The sequence below is a fragment of the Camelus bactrianus genome, chromosome 4 (genome assembly GCF_048773025.1).
Source record: "Camelus bactrianus isolate YW-2024 breed Bactrian camel chromosome 4, ASM4877302v1, whole genome shotgun sequence".
Lineage (NCBI taxonomy): Eukaryota > Metazoa > Chordata > Mammalia > Artiodactyla > Camelidae > Camelus > Camelus bactrianus.
In genome coordinates, this window is record NC_133542.1 from 49,975,360 (window position 1) to 49,996,917 (window position 21,558).

The following is a 21,558-nucleotide window of genomic DNA, read 5'->3' on the forward strand; positions in this document are numbered from 1 at the left end:
CATTAAGGCTTTATCTGCATAATCCAGTAGCCAGTGATACTGTTAACATAGATTAAGGAACATAAAGTAGATATGGTGGGAAAGACAGAACATATTTTCTATATTATTTTCCTCAGTTATTCTAATTTTTCCTTTCCAGGAGTTATGAGAGAGAGAGAGTGAGTGTGTGTGTGTGGGGAGGGGTGTGTGAGTGGGTGTGTGTGTATGTGTGTGTGTGTATGTACAAATGCAAGCCTGTTTCTGCTTATGCTCTGTCTGGGTTTAGTTCGTTGTTCTTGATCAAACCATGATTTAGGGGTTGTACATCTTTAAGTTATGGTTTCCCTGACATCTGGCTTTAAATTATAAACAAGTTCCTATATCACACAATCTCAGAATTGGAATTGAAGAAGGCTTAAGAGGTCATCTAATCTAATCCTACTCTTGCCCCAACTCCTCAAATCGATGATCTTATGCCTCTTTTTGAACAATTACTGTTCAGAGATACATCCTTTCCATTTGGAAGCTCTGACTCTTGGAAGTTTTTCTTTATGTAAAGTAAACTGACCATAATAACTTTCCTCTGGTACTTTTGTCCTCTGTAACCATGTTCTGTAAAAGTTTGGTCTTTTTTCCATGTAAAAGTTTTTCAACTTACTGAGATCAACCTTATCTATTCTCACCCTAGAACAGCTCACCATATATTTTCTTCTCTAATGATTCTCTGATGTCTTCCTTCTAGAATATGATTTCTAGATTCCTAGCCTTTTCAGTACTAGCCACTTACCGTGCTTTTTTTCTAGTTTGTGGATTTTTTCTTGAAATGTAATGCTTATAATTGAATACAGTAAATTGTTTAAAGTATTTTCTTTTTCTATGCTTCTAAGTCAGAAGAAGCAAAATGTTTGAAGTTTCTGGATTAGCTATGTGTACAATCTGTTAATATATTTGCGTATAAAAGGGAATGATACAATAAAAATCCCTGAATATTTGTTGTTTCTAAAATCAAGATTTATTCAATTATTCTAACTCATAATCTGATCTAATGCAGTTTGTAAAATATGTACATGTACGGTTACATAAATATGTACATTTGCCAAAAATCATTGATAAATACACATTACAATATGTGAGCTACAGTGTATTTAAATTATGCCTCAATAAAGTTGATTTTAAAAACAAACTAAATATGGACAAAGTTTTTCTCATTCAAAATGAATACATTTCCCTTCCAATGGTATAAGCATGTGAAAGGAAAATTAAGGATTAATAAGTTGTATATCTGATTAGGTTATGTAAGTAGCTCCTAATCCCTAATCTAAGGAAGATTTGTGCAGAAGAACTTTGGAAATAGCCATGGCTCTGTACAAATGTCCTATTTATAATAGTTTGTTTAAGGACATGAGACAGAGTGCTATTAGGCAAAAGCTCAAAGGAGAACCCTGATTACTGTTCCCAGGGTGACTGAGTTCTCATGACCACATGGTTAAGGACTCAACAGAAACTCCATTTAGACACCAAATGACTTGGGAACGTAACTAGAGTGACCACATCCTCTCATTATCATCACATGGACATGATAGTATCTAGTCAAATTAACCGTGGATTTATGGAGTGCTTTCTGTGTGCATAGTACTGTGCTAAACTCAAGGAAGAATAGAGAATAGAATAAAAAAGAACCTATAGGACAGTCAAGATAGTTACACAACATTGTTAATGTACTTAATGTTACTGAATGTACCCTTAAAAATTGTAAATTTTATGTTATATATGTATTTTTACCACAATAAAAAAGCACTTGCAAAGTTACTGAGAGATCCAGGTGTGGTCCAAAAGATGTTAATAAATTTATCAACTAGGCACCCTGCTTTGTTTTTCTTTGACCTTTATTACTTGTGTCCTCTTCTCTTCCTATAACTGTGGAACCAGCTCTCTTTCTAGTCAAGGGGAATTTAAAGAACTCTGGGTCCTTTGCTCAGTAGCATGTCGCCCTTGCTGTTAGTCCAGTTTCATCTCTACTTTTTACCTTATTCCCTGTGGCTTTCATAATCCGGTTTTATTCCCAGTGCATAACAACTGGGTTGTAATGAAGTATCAGATTTCTCCGTTTATTATCTGTGTGACGTTCTGGATGTTAGACAGCAGTGAGCTTTGTAAATTAATGGGAGGACTAAATGAGATATTGTCAACTATTTCACATCCCCCTTCCTACCACTGACCCACTGCATTCCTGCTTCTGTCTCTCCCTCGTTTGATTCCCTCTTTGCCTGGAATTCTACTTTTGCCACCATCGGTACCTTTGATATTTTAGTACTGTAGTTCCTGTAGTCCCTTTCCTATTGCTGAATCCCCTGATGTCAACACCGTACTTACCTACTCTGTTTATTGCATGCAATAGGCCAGTATACTCTGCCTGTATATCATCGTGTTTGTACGTTTGTTTCTGGGCTTTTCTGTGTATGATTGTATGTGAGTAAGGAATATAGATTACATACCTCTGGAGTTCAGAACCAGGATAGCTCAATGTTACATGGATTGGTCAGGATCTAAGACTAGGGCTGCCCTTGAAAGCTGGTTGGAATTTAGAGAGTGAAGAGTAAAGGGAAATACCTGGAGATTTGGCATTAGCTTCTTAAACCTGTAGCTTTCCAAACATGTTAATAAAACTGCACGACTACCAGCAAGGGAAAAACAGTTTTCATTAGTTTTGACTTCAATTGCCCAAATTGCATTCTACTTGAAAAATATTAACTTAATAAATCACTTTTTTTCCCCCAGAATCTTAGGTGCTCCTATAACTTCTCATTAAGATTGAGTTAATGTTTTTCAGGCAGATAAGGGGACCTAATTCAGTATTTTTTAAAATCCATAGATGTATTCTTAGAGTGTTTTGAGACTTCTTTTCCTTTAAAAAGGGAACACTATGAACATTACTCTAGTTTGAGAAGCACTACTATGTCCCTCATAAATGATTTAACTCACTGTTAAAGGGGTGCTGAGAACACATATGAGGAGCCAAAATATAAAATGTCAGGAAGGAAGTTTGATGGTTGTCTGATTTGGGCGGCCTGGGCAGATGCAAGCAAACATAAGTAAATCAGTAGCGAAAAGGGGAAGTTCGTAGATAGAGGCGAGGAGGCTTCTGAGCCACCATGGCTGTTAGCAGTGTGGTGTCCTTTACTGGGGCAAGGCTGTGTGTGCATGGTCTGGCCCAGTATAGAGAGCCGAGGACACAGCGGACAGCTAGTGGCCAGATTCACCTCTCAGTGGAGTATAATTTGGCATTCCATGGACAGAAATAGACAACTCTGGCACCAGTTTGCTGCCTAACTGTAGTTGTTGCGTCATTGAGTCCTCCTTACTCAAGGAATAGAATTTGAACTTACGGGCAGAGTTTGAGATTCAAATCAAGCAAAATGGGGGAAGAAGAAGGCATAAAAAGAAAGTGGGCCAACTATGGATCCCAGGGTAGGGGCTGGTCTGCGCTCTGCCTTATTTCCCTGCCTATATTTAAGCAAGCTTCCTGATGTCAGTATGTCCTTACAGACGTGGACCACCGTCCAGGGTGAGACAGGCCTCAAGTACTGGCAGGCGCAGTGATGGGGAACATTACAGTTCAAATAATCAGGCTTCCTTTTGTTTTGTGGTTCTTTATCCAGTTATTCCACAAGACTTTTGTGAAACAAACACTAAAATATTTTTAAATTTCACTTTATTTTTAGAAGTCATATAGCTTCAATATCCAACCTTTTTAGAAAGGAGCATTAAAAAATATTTCCCTGAGGCCTCGAGATCACTCTTAGAGTACAGAAATGGCAGTAATCCTGGCAACCTCTACCATCTTGATAGTAGTATTTTGGGGCTGAGAGAGAGGAGAACTGTTGACTGTTTTCCCTCTACTCCTCAACTCATCAAGCTCTGGAGGTTGATAAGAGTTCTATACCTGTGATTCATCTACTAGCATAGACTTTCAGGCAAGAATAAAAGTGTTGGGATATTGTCCCAAGTAGAAATAATGACAGAAGTCCAGACAAGTTGGATATTATTATTGCTGGCACTTGATGCCTCTTTGGGTTAGAAAAGAAAGCTAACATGGAAGTTTTATTTCTGAGGAAAATAAAAATTGAATGAATGAGTACTGGGAGAGATTTAATGTTTTAGCCCCCTAGAATTTTCAAGCATCATAGGAAAAAGTTTAATGTATTTTTTGATAGGGAAGAAAGATGGGAATTAAGCTTTATTGAGAAGGTCAGGAAGGCTTTAAAAAAATTTCCCCTTGTGTTCTACAGACACTATCTCATTTTATCCTTACTTCATCTCTATGAGGTGTATCATTATCCTCAATTGGCAGGTGACAATACTGATGCCCAGAGAGCTTGAGTAATTTGTCCAAGGGTACGAAGTGATAGTGCTGGGATTTGAACAGGGGACATCTGACCAAAAGTTGTGCCCTTAATCCTACAGTATATATGTATCCTAGTGGTTTTTAAAGTATGAGAATCATGGACCTGCAGCATCAGCATCACTTGGGAGCTCATTAGAAGTGCAGATTCTCAGGCCCCACCCAAGCCTGCTGAATCAGAAACTCTGGAGATGGGACCCAGCAACCTGTGTTTTAGAAAGTTGTTTGAGTGATTCTGGAGCACACTCAAGTCTGAGAACCACTGTTGTATTTGCCTCTGACAGAGATGTTGGAAGAAAACTGATACAGGACTTTTTTAGGGATTGTGTTAAGAGATGTCAAGATAGTGGTGAAGAATATAGGAACGAAGAGATACCATAAAAGGTCTAACAGTGAAAAGCATGTATGTGGTGTATGAGAAGGGAAGGAATGTCATTGATACTGGTAGGAAGCAACTGTGGGAAAAATTAGCTGTGTTGTTTGGGTTTCATGTTTTCAGATGAAATGATGATTGAAATTAGAAGAGTGTGAGTTATAACTGCTTCAGTATAAACGAAGAGGTTAGTTATATAAGGGCAATCATATTTCAGGATGAAAGTTGAATTATTTCATGATCATTTGTAGAAGCTGGCTAAAGCTAGGATTAGAGAGGGATTCTCTTTTTTTCTGTGAATTAAAAAAACAAAAGGTAAATATGTTGATGTGATGGTGGTTACATGGGTTTGTACATTTGTGAGAACTAATCAAAGTATATACCCTTGAAATTGGGTGCATATTGTCATATGTAAATTCCATATAAAGTTAATTTAAAAATGGGAATGTGTTCCTGTGGCAAGCCGTGAGTTCCTGTCGCTGGAGATGTTTGAGCAGAGGCTCAGTAACCACTTGTCAGAAGCGTAGTTGTAGTGGGGCTTCACATGGCGGAGGGGAAAATTGCACTCAGTGGCCTAACCATTCCTTCCACCTAGAGATTCCATGAGTCACAGCTTCTGTTGTGTCAGCACAGGTGTTACCATTTTATGTAGAATGCTTTATTAATATATTTGATCCGAAACATTTTAACTTGTCATGATCTTAAAATATATTAAAGTGTACAGATATAAAACACAAGACAGTAAATTCATTTACTGCTCCCTACTGCATATCACAAGTGGAAAGATTTCATGGCAGATCAATATTGTATTCTTATTCCTAAAACATAATAGTTTGTATTTATTGGATCAAGGGCATTAAACTACTAAGGCAGATTTGCCTGTTTTAAGCTGAATCTTCAAAGAAGATAAGTTAGACAGGTTTTTTGGTTTGATTTTGGGTTTGTTTGGGGTTTTTTTCCCATCAAACCCAACATGACATATAAAGGCTCGCTTGGATTTTTTTCCTCCTGGAAAGTAGATTCATTTGGAGAATAATATGTTCATATGTTTGAATGAATTTTAATGTGAGATGCTTTTTCCTATAAAGGTGCCACCCTTTTCTTATCTAAAAATTAAGCCACCCTCTTTTTTTCATATGAGTGAATTTGTACTTTCGACATGGTTTATCAGATGCTATTAATGAACTGCTATTAAGACTGCAAGGCTGCAGTACACGGAGCCCTGATTACAGGAATTAAAATAGTGTGTATTGGCTGACTGCTGCTCCCCAGCAAGGAGCGCTCACTCATAATTCCTTTGCATCTAGTCTCAGCAGGAGAAGATTGACAGCATTGAAGACCATGTCAACAGTGCTGCTGTGAATGTTGAAGAGGGAACCAAAAACTTGGGGAAGGTAAGATTCTGCTCCTGCTGACAAATCAATGGTACTCTGGCTCTCAGAAATCCCTAGTATTCACCCAATTGATCTGCTCTCTTTAATGTTGAGGGAACCAGCAATTAAGAAAATAAGAAAGAAATGACACATAGGTAGTGCGAGAAATCAATGGCTGTTGTAATATTCTACTCTAAGGTTCATTCTGTTGGGAGAGAAATTTTTTTTCAAAGAGAGAATAAACTGAAGCCCCACTACAAGGCATTTAGTGTTATAAGAGAATATTTTCAGGGGTTCAGGGAGAGGAGTAAGGAGGGTTGCCAGAATCCAGTAGGGGCAAAAGTGTAAGGAGGTGACAGCACACATGGAGTGGATCCGTCTACTTTCCATAGAATGTTGCTTTTAACCCCAGGTACATAGAATGGAATAATCTCTGTGCAACATAAAAGCTTTGGGAGTATCTGTGGCTGCTGAAACTGTTTAAATAAGCCAGCTAGATAGTTAGTGGATTGATTGTTTTGCAAGTAAAATCAATTTGTAGCAGTGCATTCTTTGTAGCTCATTTCTCGTAAATTCTGAGATCTGGAGCAATTGTAGTACCTGTGGAATATTTTTGCGCCTCTCCCCACCTCAGAACAATTCCTAAGGTTAATTATGTATCACGAGTTAAAGAGGCATTGCCAGGAGTAATGAGAGGAAAATGCACATCACCGCAGGGAGATATTCTCAACTCAATTTCTAAATTGAATTTTTTTTTTTTTACAGGCTGCAAAATACAAGCTGGCAGCTCTGCCTGTGGCAGGTGCACTCATCGGAGGAGTGGTAGGGGGTCCGATTGGCCTCCTTGCAGGCTTCAAAGTAGCAGGAATTGCAGCTGCACTTGGTGGTGGGGTGTTGGGCTTCACAGGTGGAAAATTGATACAAAGGAGGAAACTGAAAATGATGGAGAAGCTCACTTCCAGCTGTCCAGATCTTCCCAGACAAACTGACAAAAAATGCAGTTAAAAACCAAACTTCAGTATTACTGCATCAACATGTCTATCCTAATGAGGACCTTTGCTGCTGTTGGACACTCAGTCAGCTTAAGGAACATGATTATATGAAGATAGTGACTATAGATGCTCAAGTGGGATTGAGCTGTGATAAGTGGATATACTTTGTTGTTTGCTGGGGTGTTAATGGGGATGTTAGAGACTGAGGAGCCTGCACTCGGGGTGTATAATATTTGTTAGGTAAAATTTAAGGACTGCCAGGGAGTGGATTTTTTTCTGCTTGGAAATGTGAAAGTTAACCCATAACTTTGATGAGGACTTGTGACGTGTGGACATGTTGGGTTATGGAAGGATGGTTTTCAGAATAGTTTCTTCTATAACCCTGAATTGGAGGCCCTAAGGCTAAGCATTTGTAAATGTGCTTATTTATCTCCTAAATATAGGCTATTTAGGCATTTTAGCAAAGAAAAGAATGAAAGTTCAGGAGCCTTTCAAATCAAATAGGAAAATCAGCATCTAGCAAAGGGCACAAGTGAACTGCACAGTGGAGTCCATTTGGTGAGCCCTGTTGCAGTTTGATCTAACTTTATCATCTGGTGAAAGAAACTAATAGTGAAAAAAAAAATGGAAAGAGAGGCCCAACTTTTTTTCCAAATATCTTACTTTGTGACACTGGCTTCTTCTCTGAACTCTTTCTTCTGTCTCTCTTTAAATAAAGCACACAGAGCCTTAAGTGGTAGGAGGTTTGCTAAGCCAGCCATCAACCTGTCTCTTCACACCTCAATTATCTAGTGCCCTCTGCCTTCCCTCCCTTTAATTTTGACAACTTCTTTGACTTATGGGGTGGATTCTACCCATGTGTAATGCAGACTTTTCTCATAATCTTTTTGAAAAACTTATTTTCTGCCATCTCTTTTCATGTTCTCCTGTAACCTCTAGGTAAGAAACAGGTGTCGATCTCCATGTATTTCCAGCATTGTTAGAGTTTGAGCTAAAAAATAAGCAAGAGCAGAACACCAGATCATTTCTTGGGGCATCTTCCTATTTCAAAGATCTCATGTACCTGCTATATGGGGAATCTCTGACCCTGAGTCTTTTCAGCTGGCACTTGGGGGAGCTAAGAACTAGCTTTCTACCTCACTTTTGTTACTACTGTCCTTTTCCCAAGGCTTTGCTGTCTCCTATGCTTTCCTTCACTTTTCACAGCTGCTGTTTCTTCCCAAGAATGGCATTCATGCTTGCCTTTCCTCACATTCAGGATGACGATGGACAAAGCCTGATGCCAAGACTCAGTCCTGGTGAAGGATTTGTGGTGCTAATCCCAACGCTTGACCTTGGCAGAAAGCATGGCCCAGTCCAATTCAAGGTCTGTCTCAAATAGCAGAAAAGTTTTAAATTTATGGGAAAAAAAAATTGGAGATTACAGGCAGCCGCATCCTATACCCTCAACTCATTTGAAATAGGAAGGAACCACCTTTTGCCTTACCCTTTACTCTTTTCTGAGGACAGAGGAAAGGGCACCTACACCACAGAAGGTGTGGGCTGTCTCTGCACAGGATCCAAATGGATTCATCAGGCAGTTGAGTGGCTTATCACTCCTCTCTTGCTGAGTTCACTCAATAACTTCTGTTGATTGCTACTTTTACTTCTGTGTCTAAAGAGAGCTTTCTCTTTCATACTTTCTGACTTTCACCAATGAATTCCAATGAGAGAACGCACCATTTGTTATTATTAAATAACTGGAAAACATCACGTATTGCTACCTACTTAATTACTGGCTTGTATTTTTAATACCAACAAGGCAGTACTTTGAATAAATGTCAGATTCTGATCCAGTGTTTGATATTGGATACCTGTAAGGTTGGGATAATTACTTTGGAACCCCATCTTTTTTCTGTTTTCTGATCCTTGCTGTCCGTTTAACACAGGCTGTTCGAATCAGAACGAGGATCAGAATCGCCCAGGGTGGGAATTTAAAACAAGCTTCCTAAACTTCAGCCCCATGTGTTATAGTAGTAGCCAATCTGGCCTAGTCAGCTAAAATTATAAATTTAAGATACAGTTACATCACGATTTTGCTATGTTGTTGAATTCTGTAATTTCTAATATTCTACCCTTCAGCACAGCCCATTCGCCATCACTGTGTATTAGTCCTACTCTGCCAACCTAAAATTAGCTAGCTCATCGTTTTAACAGCACTGGGGACTCACAGTGTCAGACTGGTTTTACATCAAGACCTGAAGGAGAGAAAATGCCTATAATGGACCCTCCCATTTTGTTCTGGGATCTCTCCTTTTTACTGAGCCAGTGTGGGACGTCACTGTACGTGCTCATGTAGTCCTTTGATTTTTAGTGCTCATCAGGATTGGAATATTATTCTAGCAGTCCTTATGCTTTGGCAAGTTATAATCTTTAATAAAAATTTCATAATTTAAAATTATTTAGAAATTGTATCAAATTTCCCCATAATAGAACCTAATCGCCAACTTTTTGTAGAAATTTCTATAAGTGTTTAATCAACTATAAATTATACATTTATAAACTCTAAAGTGTTTAAAGTGTAAATTAGTCAATATGATACTGAAACCAATCTTAAAATTGAGTTTAAGTCCCTACAGTATCAGATTAAATTCATATTCCATATGATTCATATCTTATATTTACTGCAACAAGTTAGAAGGTAAGGAACACTTTAAGTTCTGAGAATTTACAGAGGCTCATTTGGATAATGGCAGCACTGCTAAAGACTAACATAATAACCTGAGAATTTCTCTATACAGCAGAGGCTTTGAAACTTTTTGGTTGTAATCCATAGTTTGAAAATGCATTTACATCAAACTCAGCATATGCATAATGGAACAATACTTACCATTATGTGCAGTGTACTCTGATGTTTTCATTGTTTGTTTTTAAATACGCTAGTTGTAACCTTCTAAATTGATTTCCTTATCTATCGGTTTCGACCCTTAGTTTGAAAATAGGTATTTATTGAATGTCTTCTGTTTGCCAGACACTTCATTAGGCATTTTAGAGGTAAGGAAACCAAGTCTCAGAGAAGCTAAATAATTTGCAGAGGGTTATTCAACTACAAAAGGGTGAAACGAGGATGTAAACTAGGTCTGTTGAACTACAGAAACTTCAGTTACTCTCATACCATGCTGCTTCTGTATATAAGATTGAGATGGGCCATTCATTCTGCTTCACCCAAACACCCATATATTCTGTCAGGCAGGCTTGCTTTGAAATTACACATGCCATTCAGTTGTATTTTTTAATCTTCTCTTTCCTCACCAAGTGTCCAGCAGCCTGAAAGTTTTTAATGGTGGCCAGTGCAGAAGTACATAGTGCCGAATTTGGTCCTTAAACTATAGAATTAAAAGTGTTTCCATCCCACCCACACATCCTACAGATTTCCTTATTTTTGTGGATCATAGCCATCAATTAAGCAGTGCTTTTTATATTGAATTTTAAAATAAAGTAATTTCTTTAAAACAATCATAACTCACAGAATCAAATGACTGTCCTTTAAACTGGTGTTCTTGGAAGGCCATGTGCTTACTGTCGTGATGCTGGTATTACTTAGAACTTTTTTGAAACTTTTCTTTTGGAATTGCCTCCAACAACATTTTACAAATCATGTAAAAAAGCTATCTCAGTGTTTGCTAGTCATAGACTATACTCCCTTGTCCTTATGGCCTCTCCTCTCTTGCTTCCTCAGTTTTGCTTTTCTTCTGCTGTTCTAGCTCTTGTTCACCTATGCTGCAGCCAGTAATCTAAGAACACCGAGAAAGCAGGTGTGCTGGCCAGAGTTCCCAGAACAAGAACTTTAGGGTATACTGAAGCCGAGTGCTGTACAGGGAGAATTCTGTGAATCCAAAAACCTTCCTCTGTGGGCTGCCTGCCTGTAAGTGCCGTAAGCAGTTTATACAGGAGTAAGGATTGAATCTTGGTATTATCTATCAATCACAAGAAGTGGAATATAAACCTGCAGTGTACATTTTTCTCCAGTGAAAGTACAGAAGCCAAACCAAGCCATTCTTTGTGTTAACTTTAAAACTGAAAGGTCATTCTAAGGGTCCCCTTTGTCCTTCACTGCTGCCACGTGAAATCTTTGGGAGGACGGCTGAAGAAGAGCTCGGGAAAGAGGTTCTCCTGTGAACTGGGACGTTTTCTTCTCTGGTAATAAAGCGTAACATGGCTGTGGCTGTCGGGTACTTACGAATGCTAGAAACTATTCTTAAGTACTCAGGTCGAATATAAGGTAGAGTAGCTCCCACACTAGCCTAAGTTAATGTAAACAGTTCAGTTCTGTTTGTTTTTAGTAACACTTCACGATGTTTCTAACAGGTGGTTCTCACTTTATATTCATTAATTTGAGACCATTTTATAGAGACACTTCTTGGGTATTATAAACAATCAATGGTAAAAGATAATATCCAGTGATATTATCCATATCACTGTCCTCAAAAAATTATTTATTGTGGGATTCAAGAAAGACATCTGTGCAATGTTAACAAAAGAAATAAATTCAAATAAAACCTAAAAGGTGTCAAAGGCAAATGATTTGCCCAAGGTTAAAGCTAGTTAACACAAAAGCTAGAATTATAACCATGATATAAGAAAAACAAATCCTCAAAATAATTTAACTGAATTTTTGTTGTGCTGTATTGGGTTGCTTGCTGAAGTTTGTGGTTTTCAGTCCAGCTGTAACATTCCAAACCAGGCAACAGCTATCGTGGAAAGAGAATTGTATGGGGAGTTAGGAGATCAGAGTTTTAGTTTTGACTTTGTCTCTTGCAGTAAGCTTTTACTCAAGGATGGCTGCTCTCTCCCTTTCTGGCCAGGGATTCCCTAACCATGAAGCTTCATGGTCAGCAGCTTAGCATTCTCCATTCTTTAAATCTAGCCTCTTACTGTGTCCTGTCAGTTTTTGAATGTTATTTGCATTCATTTCTTAAATGTATTCATAGCCATCACTCTAGTAAATGACTTTATTACCTCACATCCTCACCTCATCTTCCCCAACTTTAGGCCATTCCTCACATCACTGCCATAAGAACCGTCTTTCATTTTTCTGCTGAAATATTTTTGTTGGATCCTATTGAACACCTGATAAAGTTCAGCCTTCTGTTTTATGGCCCTGGCTTTATCTCTTAAAACTCACCATCAGACAATGCCACTGAAAATCAGACATTCCACAAGAATGGTTTTAAGGTTTTTCTATGGGGAAGGTAGAAGCTGTTAATAAACTGTTTACATTTTTCCAGACTAAAATAATTTCTATAATACTACTCTTTACAAAGCTAGTCAGCTGAGTTTTATTTAAGCTCTTGAACAAGCCTGCAAGTTGTTTCCTAAAGAGCAATCTTTTTCCTCTTTTGTTACATTCAATTTCTTAATCTCCAGAATAGTGTCAGTCTTGCCACCTGTACAGGGGTAGCCAAAGCATGAGGATTTTAATTCAGCAGCGTACGTACTCCAGCCTTTGATGGACCATTGTCCAGTCCTGTGGGAAACTTGACTAACAAGTATTTGCGAACACTCAAGAGTACATGTTTTCCATACATTTCTCAAGTATGTGAGATGATCTTGTATTAAGGTTATGACTAAAAGATGTTTACCTGGGTTTCATTAATTAACCTCTTTAAAGATATTTTCCATTTTACTGTTAAAACCCTTGCTGTTAGCAAGAGGTTTAACAGAAGAGGCCCAGTGATGAGATTTTCTACAAATTCTGTAAAGTTTACTGAATTTGCTTATTATGTTGCTGAATGGTGCTCATATAAGGAAACATGCAATAAAATCACTCATTCAGCAAACATTTTACTAAACGGCTGTTGTGTGTTGAGTGCCATTGCCATATGTAGAAAAATATTAGACCCATAGATCTTGTAAGCCATTCAGGCTGATGAGTTCAGATTCTCAAAGCTAGTAAATCACAGTAAAATGTGGTACGTACCCTAAAAGAGGAATGAACAAAGTAATATGAGGACACAGAATGGAGTGACTAGCTCTGCCTGGAAAAGAAGGGGAAGACTTTGTGGAACATGTGGTATTTGAGCAGTACCCTAATGAAGAAAATACCTGGCCGGGTTTGTGGGCTTTGAAGTCGCAGAGGAACTACAAGTACAAAGGGTTTGAAACGTGAATGAGTATATAAAGCGTGCTTAGAGAAAACCAAGGAATTAAATGTGAGTGATGAAGCTAGTTAAGTGAAAATACAGACTAGGGTGTATATATTATACATGTTTATATATATATTAAATTATATACATCTAATACATGTTTATATATTTAAATATATATATATATTTAATTTAAAAATTCTTTGTTTAAAGGAATTAATGTATCGCTTTGTATCAGGTAAGACTGTTATAACCCTCTGAGTTCTTCATTTTGCCTTCGTTACCAGAGACGTTAGTAGCAAACCTCACATTTGCCTGAGTTCTTGGTATATTTGGTGTATTTGCTTTCCTTTCCCACATGTAAGAAATGATTTGTGCTTTTTTGCCTCTGCTGTGAGATCTCTGCTTAATATTGAATGCCTGCTTTCTTCCTATCCTGTTATTCATTCCATAAATATTTATTGAAAACCCACTGAGAAAATAGTCATGAAATTTACTTTTGCCTTTTAGTGTCCAAGACCTTCATGGTCCAGTTTTCCATCTCTGTGTGAATATTTCTTGACAGATGCGATTCAGTGGCTCCCATTTTCACTTGTGGCTAATTCTGCAATGTTTTACAACTTCGTAGGTGTTAAATTATTTCACTTGCGGTAGTGTGATCTCCCCCACTAGAATGTAAGCTTCTTATAGGGCAAGAGCCATATCATCTGCTTCTTGAGAGTATTTCATAATACAAAGTATCACGATGAGAAGGGGAAAAGAAACTACACTCCTGTATGACTCCCAGATGATGAGTGATGAGGTCATGGCATAAGTGTTCTGCTGTTTTCAGGGATACATATTGAAATGTTAGAAAGCTTTCTAAGACGTATCAACTCTTTGCTCAGTACTCACTTTTGTATATTAACATAGGAGTGAATGATGCAACAGAAGAAATCTGGAAAACATCTCTAGGATTTGGAAGTCATGAATTGAAATTTTCAGAATTTGGAGGTAAAGATATTTCTATCTCTTTTTCCAATTAAAAGTCATGACTTGGAAAAGAAAGGATATAGGACCTGAGTCACTGAAGAAATGGTGTGGGAAAGCTGAGTTTATCTCCTGTCTTACCATATAGCATTAGTGGGGTCAGAATAGCAGGGACCCAAGAAGGCTTTATAATCTGATGGTCTAGTATTGAGACAAGAGTAATGGCAGGAATTTAATTGCTCTTTCAAGCAAGCAGAAATTTGAATTAGGCAAGGGCAAGGTTTAAGTTGAGAGGTGGGCATTTGACAGGATTTGAACCAAGGTTTCTAATACTCAGATTAATGTATTTGTTCCACCAAACAGCCTCTGCAGTGAGTTGATAGGAAAGGAGAGGAATAAAGTGCTTGGCCCTTACTAATTCTCCCCTTTTTTAGGTGTTACTTCCCTTTTTTTACTCTCTAGGTTTTATTGTTCATAACAGATGGCTCCTCCTCTCTGGGTTAAGGTAGGGGCCAACAACTCAGGACTTCCTTAGCATTCCCCTCCCTGCATCCCCACCTCCCCAGGTACCTTGCCTGTCTTACAGAGTGGTTATGAAGATTCAAAAATGTGTACATGTTAAATGGAGCCTGACTCATAGTAACTGTACAAATGTTAGTTGCTGCTGTTATTGTTGTAACCGTTACTGTTATTTTTCCCCAAAGTTTAAAGGAAAGGCACATTAATGAAAAATTACCATGCACCTACAAGAACAGTGTTAGGGAGACACTTAAATTCACTGGAGACTTGATAAAAATACCAAGAATTCTTTAACTTTTTAAAAACACTTAGTTACTAAGAAGGTGGTATAATGATGACAGATAATTGGTGGAAAGTAAATCTTTTTCATGTCTGTTAAGAGTGACACCCAAACAAGAGAATGTGTGAGATCTGGTTAGGAACTGGGCAATCACACCCCCCGGATTGTCTGGGACTGTCTTGACTTACATCTCACGTCCTGGTGAAACTGTTACTAATGCTCCCTATCACTCTCAAATGTCCTGGTTTGGAGGAAAAAATTACATGGTCACCCTAGTTACACAGGCAATGGAAATAAGCATGGGGTTACCAAAAAAAAAAATCTGTGTTTTAAAAGAATTTATAGTTTCTAGGCTCAGATAAAAAAACTACGTAAGGTTAGTGGGAACTTGTAGATTGATCGTGAAGCACCACCAGTGATCTTTCAGGAACCAGAAAACAGAAGGTGCCAGAACACTGAGCTTGGGCAAGTCTGTAATTGAAGGGGTAAATTTGGATTCCAGAAGCCACAGAGCAAGGAATTTACCTTCTAGTCCTAGAAAATTTCTGAAGTAGACTATTCAACAATGTTTTGAATCAGAAAGAAATGCTCATTATGAAGACATGAAGAATTATGAAGAGTAAGTCAGAAGAGAGGACTTGTCTTTCCCTCTCACTATGTGCATGGCCAGGGATGCCCTGCTCTCTTCCTCTTCTGGGCAATGGTTAGGGCAAGAAAACAAAGCATCAGCCTTCCAAGATGGATCTGGTCTTCCCTAGGCAAGTGTACACATGGCATCAAGGGAGCGGGCATGCAGCTTCCTCCCTGGCACCCATCCCAGTAAGTAAAACGCATGACACAGCACAGACAGGCAAGTATTGGGATCTTTTACCTGAGTGGCCCAGAGCTGGGAGAGAAACATGACAGCAACACTTTGCTATTACAGAAAGATACTAATAGAGAACGACAGCCTCTATTAATGTAATGCTCCTGGAGGGGAGAAGTTTAGGAAAGAATACAGCTTCTTCTTTTCCTAGCCAAGAAGACCACTTCTCTTGGGAAGGCTCTCCTGACCCCTAAGGCTGCACTCTATTGTAGTCGCCTTTTCACCCATCTGTGTTGCTCCTCACTAAGTTTGAGCTCCATGACACAAGAGGGAGGCTCTTGTTCACTGTTGTATCCTTAGCCTGGCAACAGTAGATTAATGCTTGCCTAATGGGGAATGTACGGCATTTTGTAAACCGCACATGGTATTTTGTCAACTCACTGTTGTCTGTCCTTCCACAAGGCGGAGTGACTAAGCTAGGGGTCAGATCTACCTCATAGAAAATGTGTGGCATTCATGGGCAAACTTCCTGCACCTGTGTCGGACTGCACTGCCCAAGAGGGCACTCCAGTGTCATTCTGAAAGTTCTGTATCTCTGGGTTGGTGTAAAATTTTAATGTGTTCTAGACTAAAACTCTTAGGACCCCCATAGTTAATTTAGAATATAGGATTAAAGGTGACTAGACATCAGGTAACTGAGAGTCACAGATGACCCAGCTGAGTCCATTTCAGTTACAGTGATGCTTTTTTGTCCTTAATTCACTCATTTGTTCGTTTACTTATTACATAATTGGGCTTTTTCTTTTTCATCGGAGATTAATCACTCACAGTGCTCTAGATTTCTGGGAATACAGATAGAGGTGTTTCTTGCTTCACATGGTGATATGGAAAAGGGATACATAGACTTCCAACCTTCTATTAGACTGGGTGCCCTAGAACACGTAAATAAAGGGCTGTGGGACCACAGAGGGTGATAATCATCTTGGGCACTGAAGGATGGACAGAAGGAATTTACTAAGCAATGTTGGGGAGAGGGAGTAAAAGGAGCATTTTAGAGAAGCAGTTTATTTGTAAGCTGCACTTTTCCTCTTCCAGTGACTCCAAAACCTATTCTCTAAGGTCAGGCCAGCCCTTCCCCAGTGTGCTCTATAAGAGGGAGCTTTGATGCTTCAGCCAAAAGCTAGGTTTGAGTTACTGGCACATGGATTCATATAACTTCCCATTCTGAGTTAAGTGCAATTAAATAATCTAAAGAATAACTTTAAAACTGGAAAATCTTGTGCTTCTGGTCATCTGGATTCTGTGAAAATGTTCACAATATGATAGGACAAATTGAATTAGTAAAAAGTCTCAAAGAAATATTTTATAAATATAGTTTTATTACTTGGAAATATATACAAAAATTCAAACACAGCTAAAAAACAGTTGCCAAGCAGCAGTATTATCCATAAAACCATAGCGGTTTTAATGAACACATAGAACAGTTATAATCAGCATAAAACAGTTTAAGTCCTGAAACAACTTACTGTCTTCAGGGTCTTTAAATATTGGGTTTAAAAATGGATTATTCTTTACAGCTACGTAAATCTTCCCCCCAAATACAGTCTACTAACATTTCAGTTTGGTTCATGAGATATTTTATTTAGAAAACACCTAAAGCCATTTAACTGTAATGATTTTGAAAACTGGAATACTGTTTGTCCATTTCCAGTCTTCTATTACCTTATAATTCTCCATAGTGTCTCAAAAATTCCCAGTAGTTGCTAACAAAAAGCATTTGCAACATTTAGCAGCTCTCTGGGATACTGCAGTTTGGGCCAAAGAGCCCTAAAACTCAAGGTGACAAGATCTTTTTACTTCTCATTTTTGTGATTTTCCTTATGTCATTTTAAAATGTTTTTGTCCAGGTAGACCTGATCTTACAGAGAGAAAAAAATTAAAATTGAGTTAGTTTGCTTTTCCTGATTATTAATCCATTACACTCCTTAATCTATTCTTTTTGCCCTGACTCAGGCTTTTTAAGTCTTTCTTGGCAACTTTAGCATTTTCTGCAAATTTAAGCTCATTCTGAACTTCAACATTTCAAACACTTCTATATTTCACTTTCCTCTTTGGGGGCTTTATCATGCCAGTTTTTCCTTCTGTTATCTGTGGTCTTTGACAACTTGACTTCATCAGAGAGCTTTCTATGAGATGTTTTAGATGCCCATTCTCCATCTTCTTCTCTAGGTTCATTTAACTTTTTAAAAAATGTTCAGAATTTCATCTAAAGATCGTTTTCATCCCTTTATGGTCCCCCTCAATACTGTAACAATTTTTGAAAAACTGGAAAAGGTAGTGAGCTGACAAGCAGTAGGGCCTGTTTCTAATTTTGGTTTTGCAAGAACCTGATTGTTCTTGAGTCTAGTCTAGTATCCCCTCTCTTCACAGTTGAGGAGCCTGAGGCCTGGAGTAGACTGGATAAAATGAGAAGACTTCCACCTGTAACATTCTTTGATTCGTGGTTCAGAGGGGAAGAAGTCTAAACTGTGAGTGACAGATCCCTACGGAATCTCTCGTATCTGTTTCTCTCCGTCTCTGCTGTCACTCTCTTAGCTCTGGCTATTACCTCTCCTCTCCTGGACTCATTTAATCGTATCTACACCTGCTGCGAGTGTTCTTTCTCAAACTTAATTATGAACATACTTCCCTGCTTGAATTTGTTGATGGATCTCTATTGGCTATAAGATACAGTACAAACCGCTTCCTTAGCTTGGCATACAAGGCTTGGCACAGTAAGCTCCAACCTTCTCATTTTCCTAGCCTCAGGCCTCCTCCCACCCCCACCCTGCACTGGCCCTCTGGCAAGAACCTATTTTCTCTAATGCATTTTGCTGTTTCACACTTGAGCTTGTTAATGACTTTTTATAAAATTGGGCACCAAGTCCTGATGATTGCTGAGCCCTTCAGGGGTACAAAATTACCCAAGGTCATTGAGCACAGCTCACTCATTCGATACACATGTGATGATGACTACTAAGTGTCCAGAAATGCTGGACACTGGAGATACAGGCATAAAATCCAGTGTCACTGCCCTCAGTGGCTTGACACTCTAGAGGAGACAGTGGCGGTGGCAGGGCTAAAGCCTAAGTCCCTATGTGCATGAGTGCTAAAATAAAGCCTCAGATCCACTCACTCTTTAAACAGCCACTCAGTTACTTCAGATCACAGTGAACATGTACTCCTTGACACCTTTATAATAACTACTCTCAAACCAATTATCTGCAACCCAATTCTTAAATGTTATCTTTTGTTTATTTTTTTTTAAAGCCAAATATAGGATTACAAATTTATTCCAGTCAATTGCATGTGCTGCTTTTGGTTTTGTGTGCTAGCTTAACATCTGTAGATTTTTATTCTGACCACCTCAGATTTGGTCCATCCTCTGACCTGAAGTTATTGATTAAACTCTGACATTAAAGTTACTGATTAAAAGCAATGAAGAGAACAGATTTAAGGCCCAACCTTTAGGAATCTCTGTCCTGCTTTTCTATTTAACAGTCTGGTAAAATATACTAAACATGCCCCTTACTACCTTATTAACATTTATTATTCTGAATAAAATGATGGGTAAGTCATGCATAACTAAGAATTTTAGGCTGTTTTTAAAAAATAACAATCATTAAATATCTATTATAAATATTTATTTTAAAAGAATTGGAAGATGTTACATATATTACATACTACATATAATGGCACACGTCAGCCTTTTAAGCTTAAAAATAATCTTTCCCCAAACTGGGATTGACTTAGACTCCAAGTATAAAATGACTCTTGGCCTATAGCACCAACCCAGGCTCAGAGGAAAGCCAACTGGAACCTGTCCTCTGGCATTGGGCTTCCTGATATGACACGGAGGGTCCTCTCCCTCTGGTTTTGTTCCCTGGCAGTGCTGAGGCCTGGCACGTGGACCCATTTGACTGTACACTGCAGGCCTAGGAAATCAGGGAATCTAGAGGTGGGCAGGGTCCTCTAACAATTTTACAATGGAAAAAAAAAAAAAACGTGCCTTATTGTCTTTGTTTTTGACCTATACAACTATAACAAGACTACAAGATAGAAGAAAGTTAGAATTATTGAAATACATTTTTTCTGCTGGTTTTTCTCTTTGGAAATTTGTGTCATGATAGGAGGAGCCTTAAAAGTCATCTAGTTCAATATTGGTAACCTAGTCCCCTAGTATCCCTCTCCTAGATTTACGTATAATTCAAAGTTTTGAATGCCGTCCATATGCCACTTTGTTAGAGACAAACAGAAATTTAATAACACATCTCATTTTCTTTTTCTTAATTCATAAGGACAATTCCTGCCAAATGTTCTGGCTTCTGGCTCTCCTCCTCTTCATACTATGTTTAAGTTACACATTAAGAGTCCAAAAATTACCACTATGGGATTTTTGATAAGCAATATCCAACCAATCAGTAAAACACAGTACACAGTGTGAAAATTTTAATTTATTCCCTCCCAAATATTCAGAATATATACCCCCTTAGCTTTGAGAAATATGATAATGAAAATACCAACAGAATTGATCATATGTAAAGAAAAGAAAGAAAAGCACATACTACAACAGGAAACATCCCTAAGCCCTCCCTAGTCTAGTAGTGCAAGTTAATGGTCTACTTCTGGCAATGTAACCTTTCACTTGATTTATTAAAATTTTACAGGACAGATTTAAAGCAAAGATAGGCCTTTGATTTTTTTTTTTTTTTTAACCCTAGCAGATTTTCTTTTTAAAGAGGCTGTATTAAATGACAATGCATTTTGAGTCGGGGAGAAAAAAAATTAAAAACCCAAAACGTCTTTCAGTTTATTCAAAATAAAAATACACATAGAATTATGAAAATATAGGTTTACTATTTCCACCACGTAAGTTGATGCTGCTGTTTGAAAGGCTTGCAAATTGTTTTTCAAGTTTTTAAAGCTCATCTCGATCCCTCAATAAAGTGTACCTATGTCCGCTGGGTGCTAGTTTCTGGAAGGAGCTCTCAGGTGGACTGCTTGCTACATCTTGGACTTCCTACAAGAGAAGGAATGAAACAGTTTTATATCAATATATTTTAAGGAGTTATAATATTTTAGTAAGACTATTAGATGAACGGTAATTGCCCTATAATTATTTGCTTAATAATCAAAAGCTACTATGTGTCAAGGACCAGAGTTAAGTTTGAAATCTTGCTTTCCCCATTTCAAATGCCCTTAACTCAGACTCTCCCTCCAGGGCAGGGCTGCCACAGAGCCATTAACTATGGACTTGATGCCAGTTCCTGGGGTGTGAGGGAAGGAAACAAAATACCTGACACCTGGGTGCTTTCCTAGACTATTCTGTAGAGACAGCATAACCCTACGTTGGCCTAAATGCTTACAAATGACTGCTAAGAGAATTAAAGGCACCTACTCTGTAGATAGAGACCTGGATGCCTGCAGTTATCAAAACTTAGTTGATGTAAGGAGGAAAACAAACACTTCAGTACTGCAAGAAATTAGTTTTTGTAGTATTTTACTTATGCACCAATAGTAAATAAAAATATACAGAGGAACTATAAGAGTGACTTCTAAGAATTTCACAGAAAAGACAATGTAGTTTATCCTTCATACCATGAGCTCCTCAAGAGCAAACATGTTTATTCACCATTGTTTTAACATTTACTATAGTTCACATAGGCACATAGTGCATATAGTACATGATGTACATATATCAT

The 21,558-nt window shown here is 38.1% G+C and overlaps 2 protein-coding genes across 3 annotated transcripts in view; one reads left to right on the plus strand and one right to left on the minus strand.

Annotated features, from left to right (window-relative positions):
- Nucleotides 1-19,940, plus strand: part of STX17 (syntaxin 17) — a 62,126-nt gene extending 42,186 nt beyond the window's left edge. For both annotated transcript variants that reach the window (XM_074361908.1, XM_074361909.1), the window contains exons 7-10: nt 6,062-6,148; nt 6,893-8,485; nt 14,157-14,237; nt 18,248-19,940. In XM_074361908.1, the coding sequence (XP_074218009.1) occupies nt 6,062-6,148; nt 6,893-7,132 (327 nt within the window). In that variant the 3' untranslated portion in view covers nt 7,133-8,485; nt 14,157-14,237; nt 18,248-19,940. The remainder of the gene's footprint in view (nt 1-6,061; nt 6,149-6,892; nt 8,486-14,156; nt 14,238-18,247) is intronic.
- A 701-nt stretch (nt 19,941-20,641) lies between these two features.
- Nucleotides 20,642-21,558, minus strand: part of ERP44 (endoplasmic reticulum protein 44) — a 72,335-nt gene continuing 71,418 nt past the window's right edge. The window contains exon 12 of the mRNA XM_010952939.3: nt 20,642-20,876. Coding sequence (XP_010951241.2) covers nt 20,775-20,876 — 102 coding nt within the window. The 3' untranslated portion in view covers nt 20,642-20,774. The remainder of the gene's footprint in view (nt 20,877-21,558) is intronic.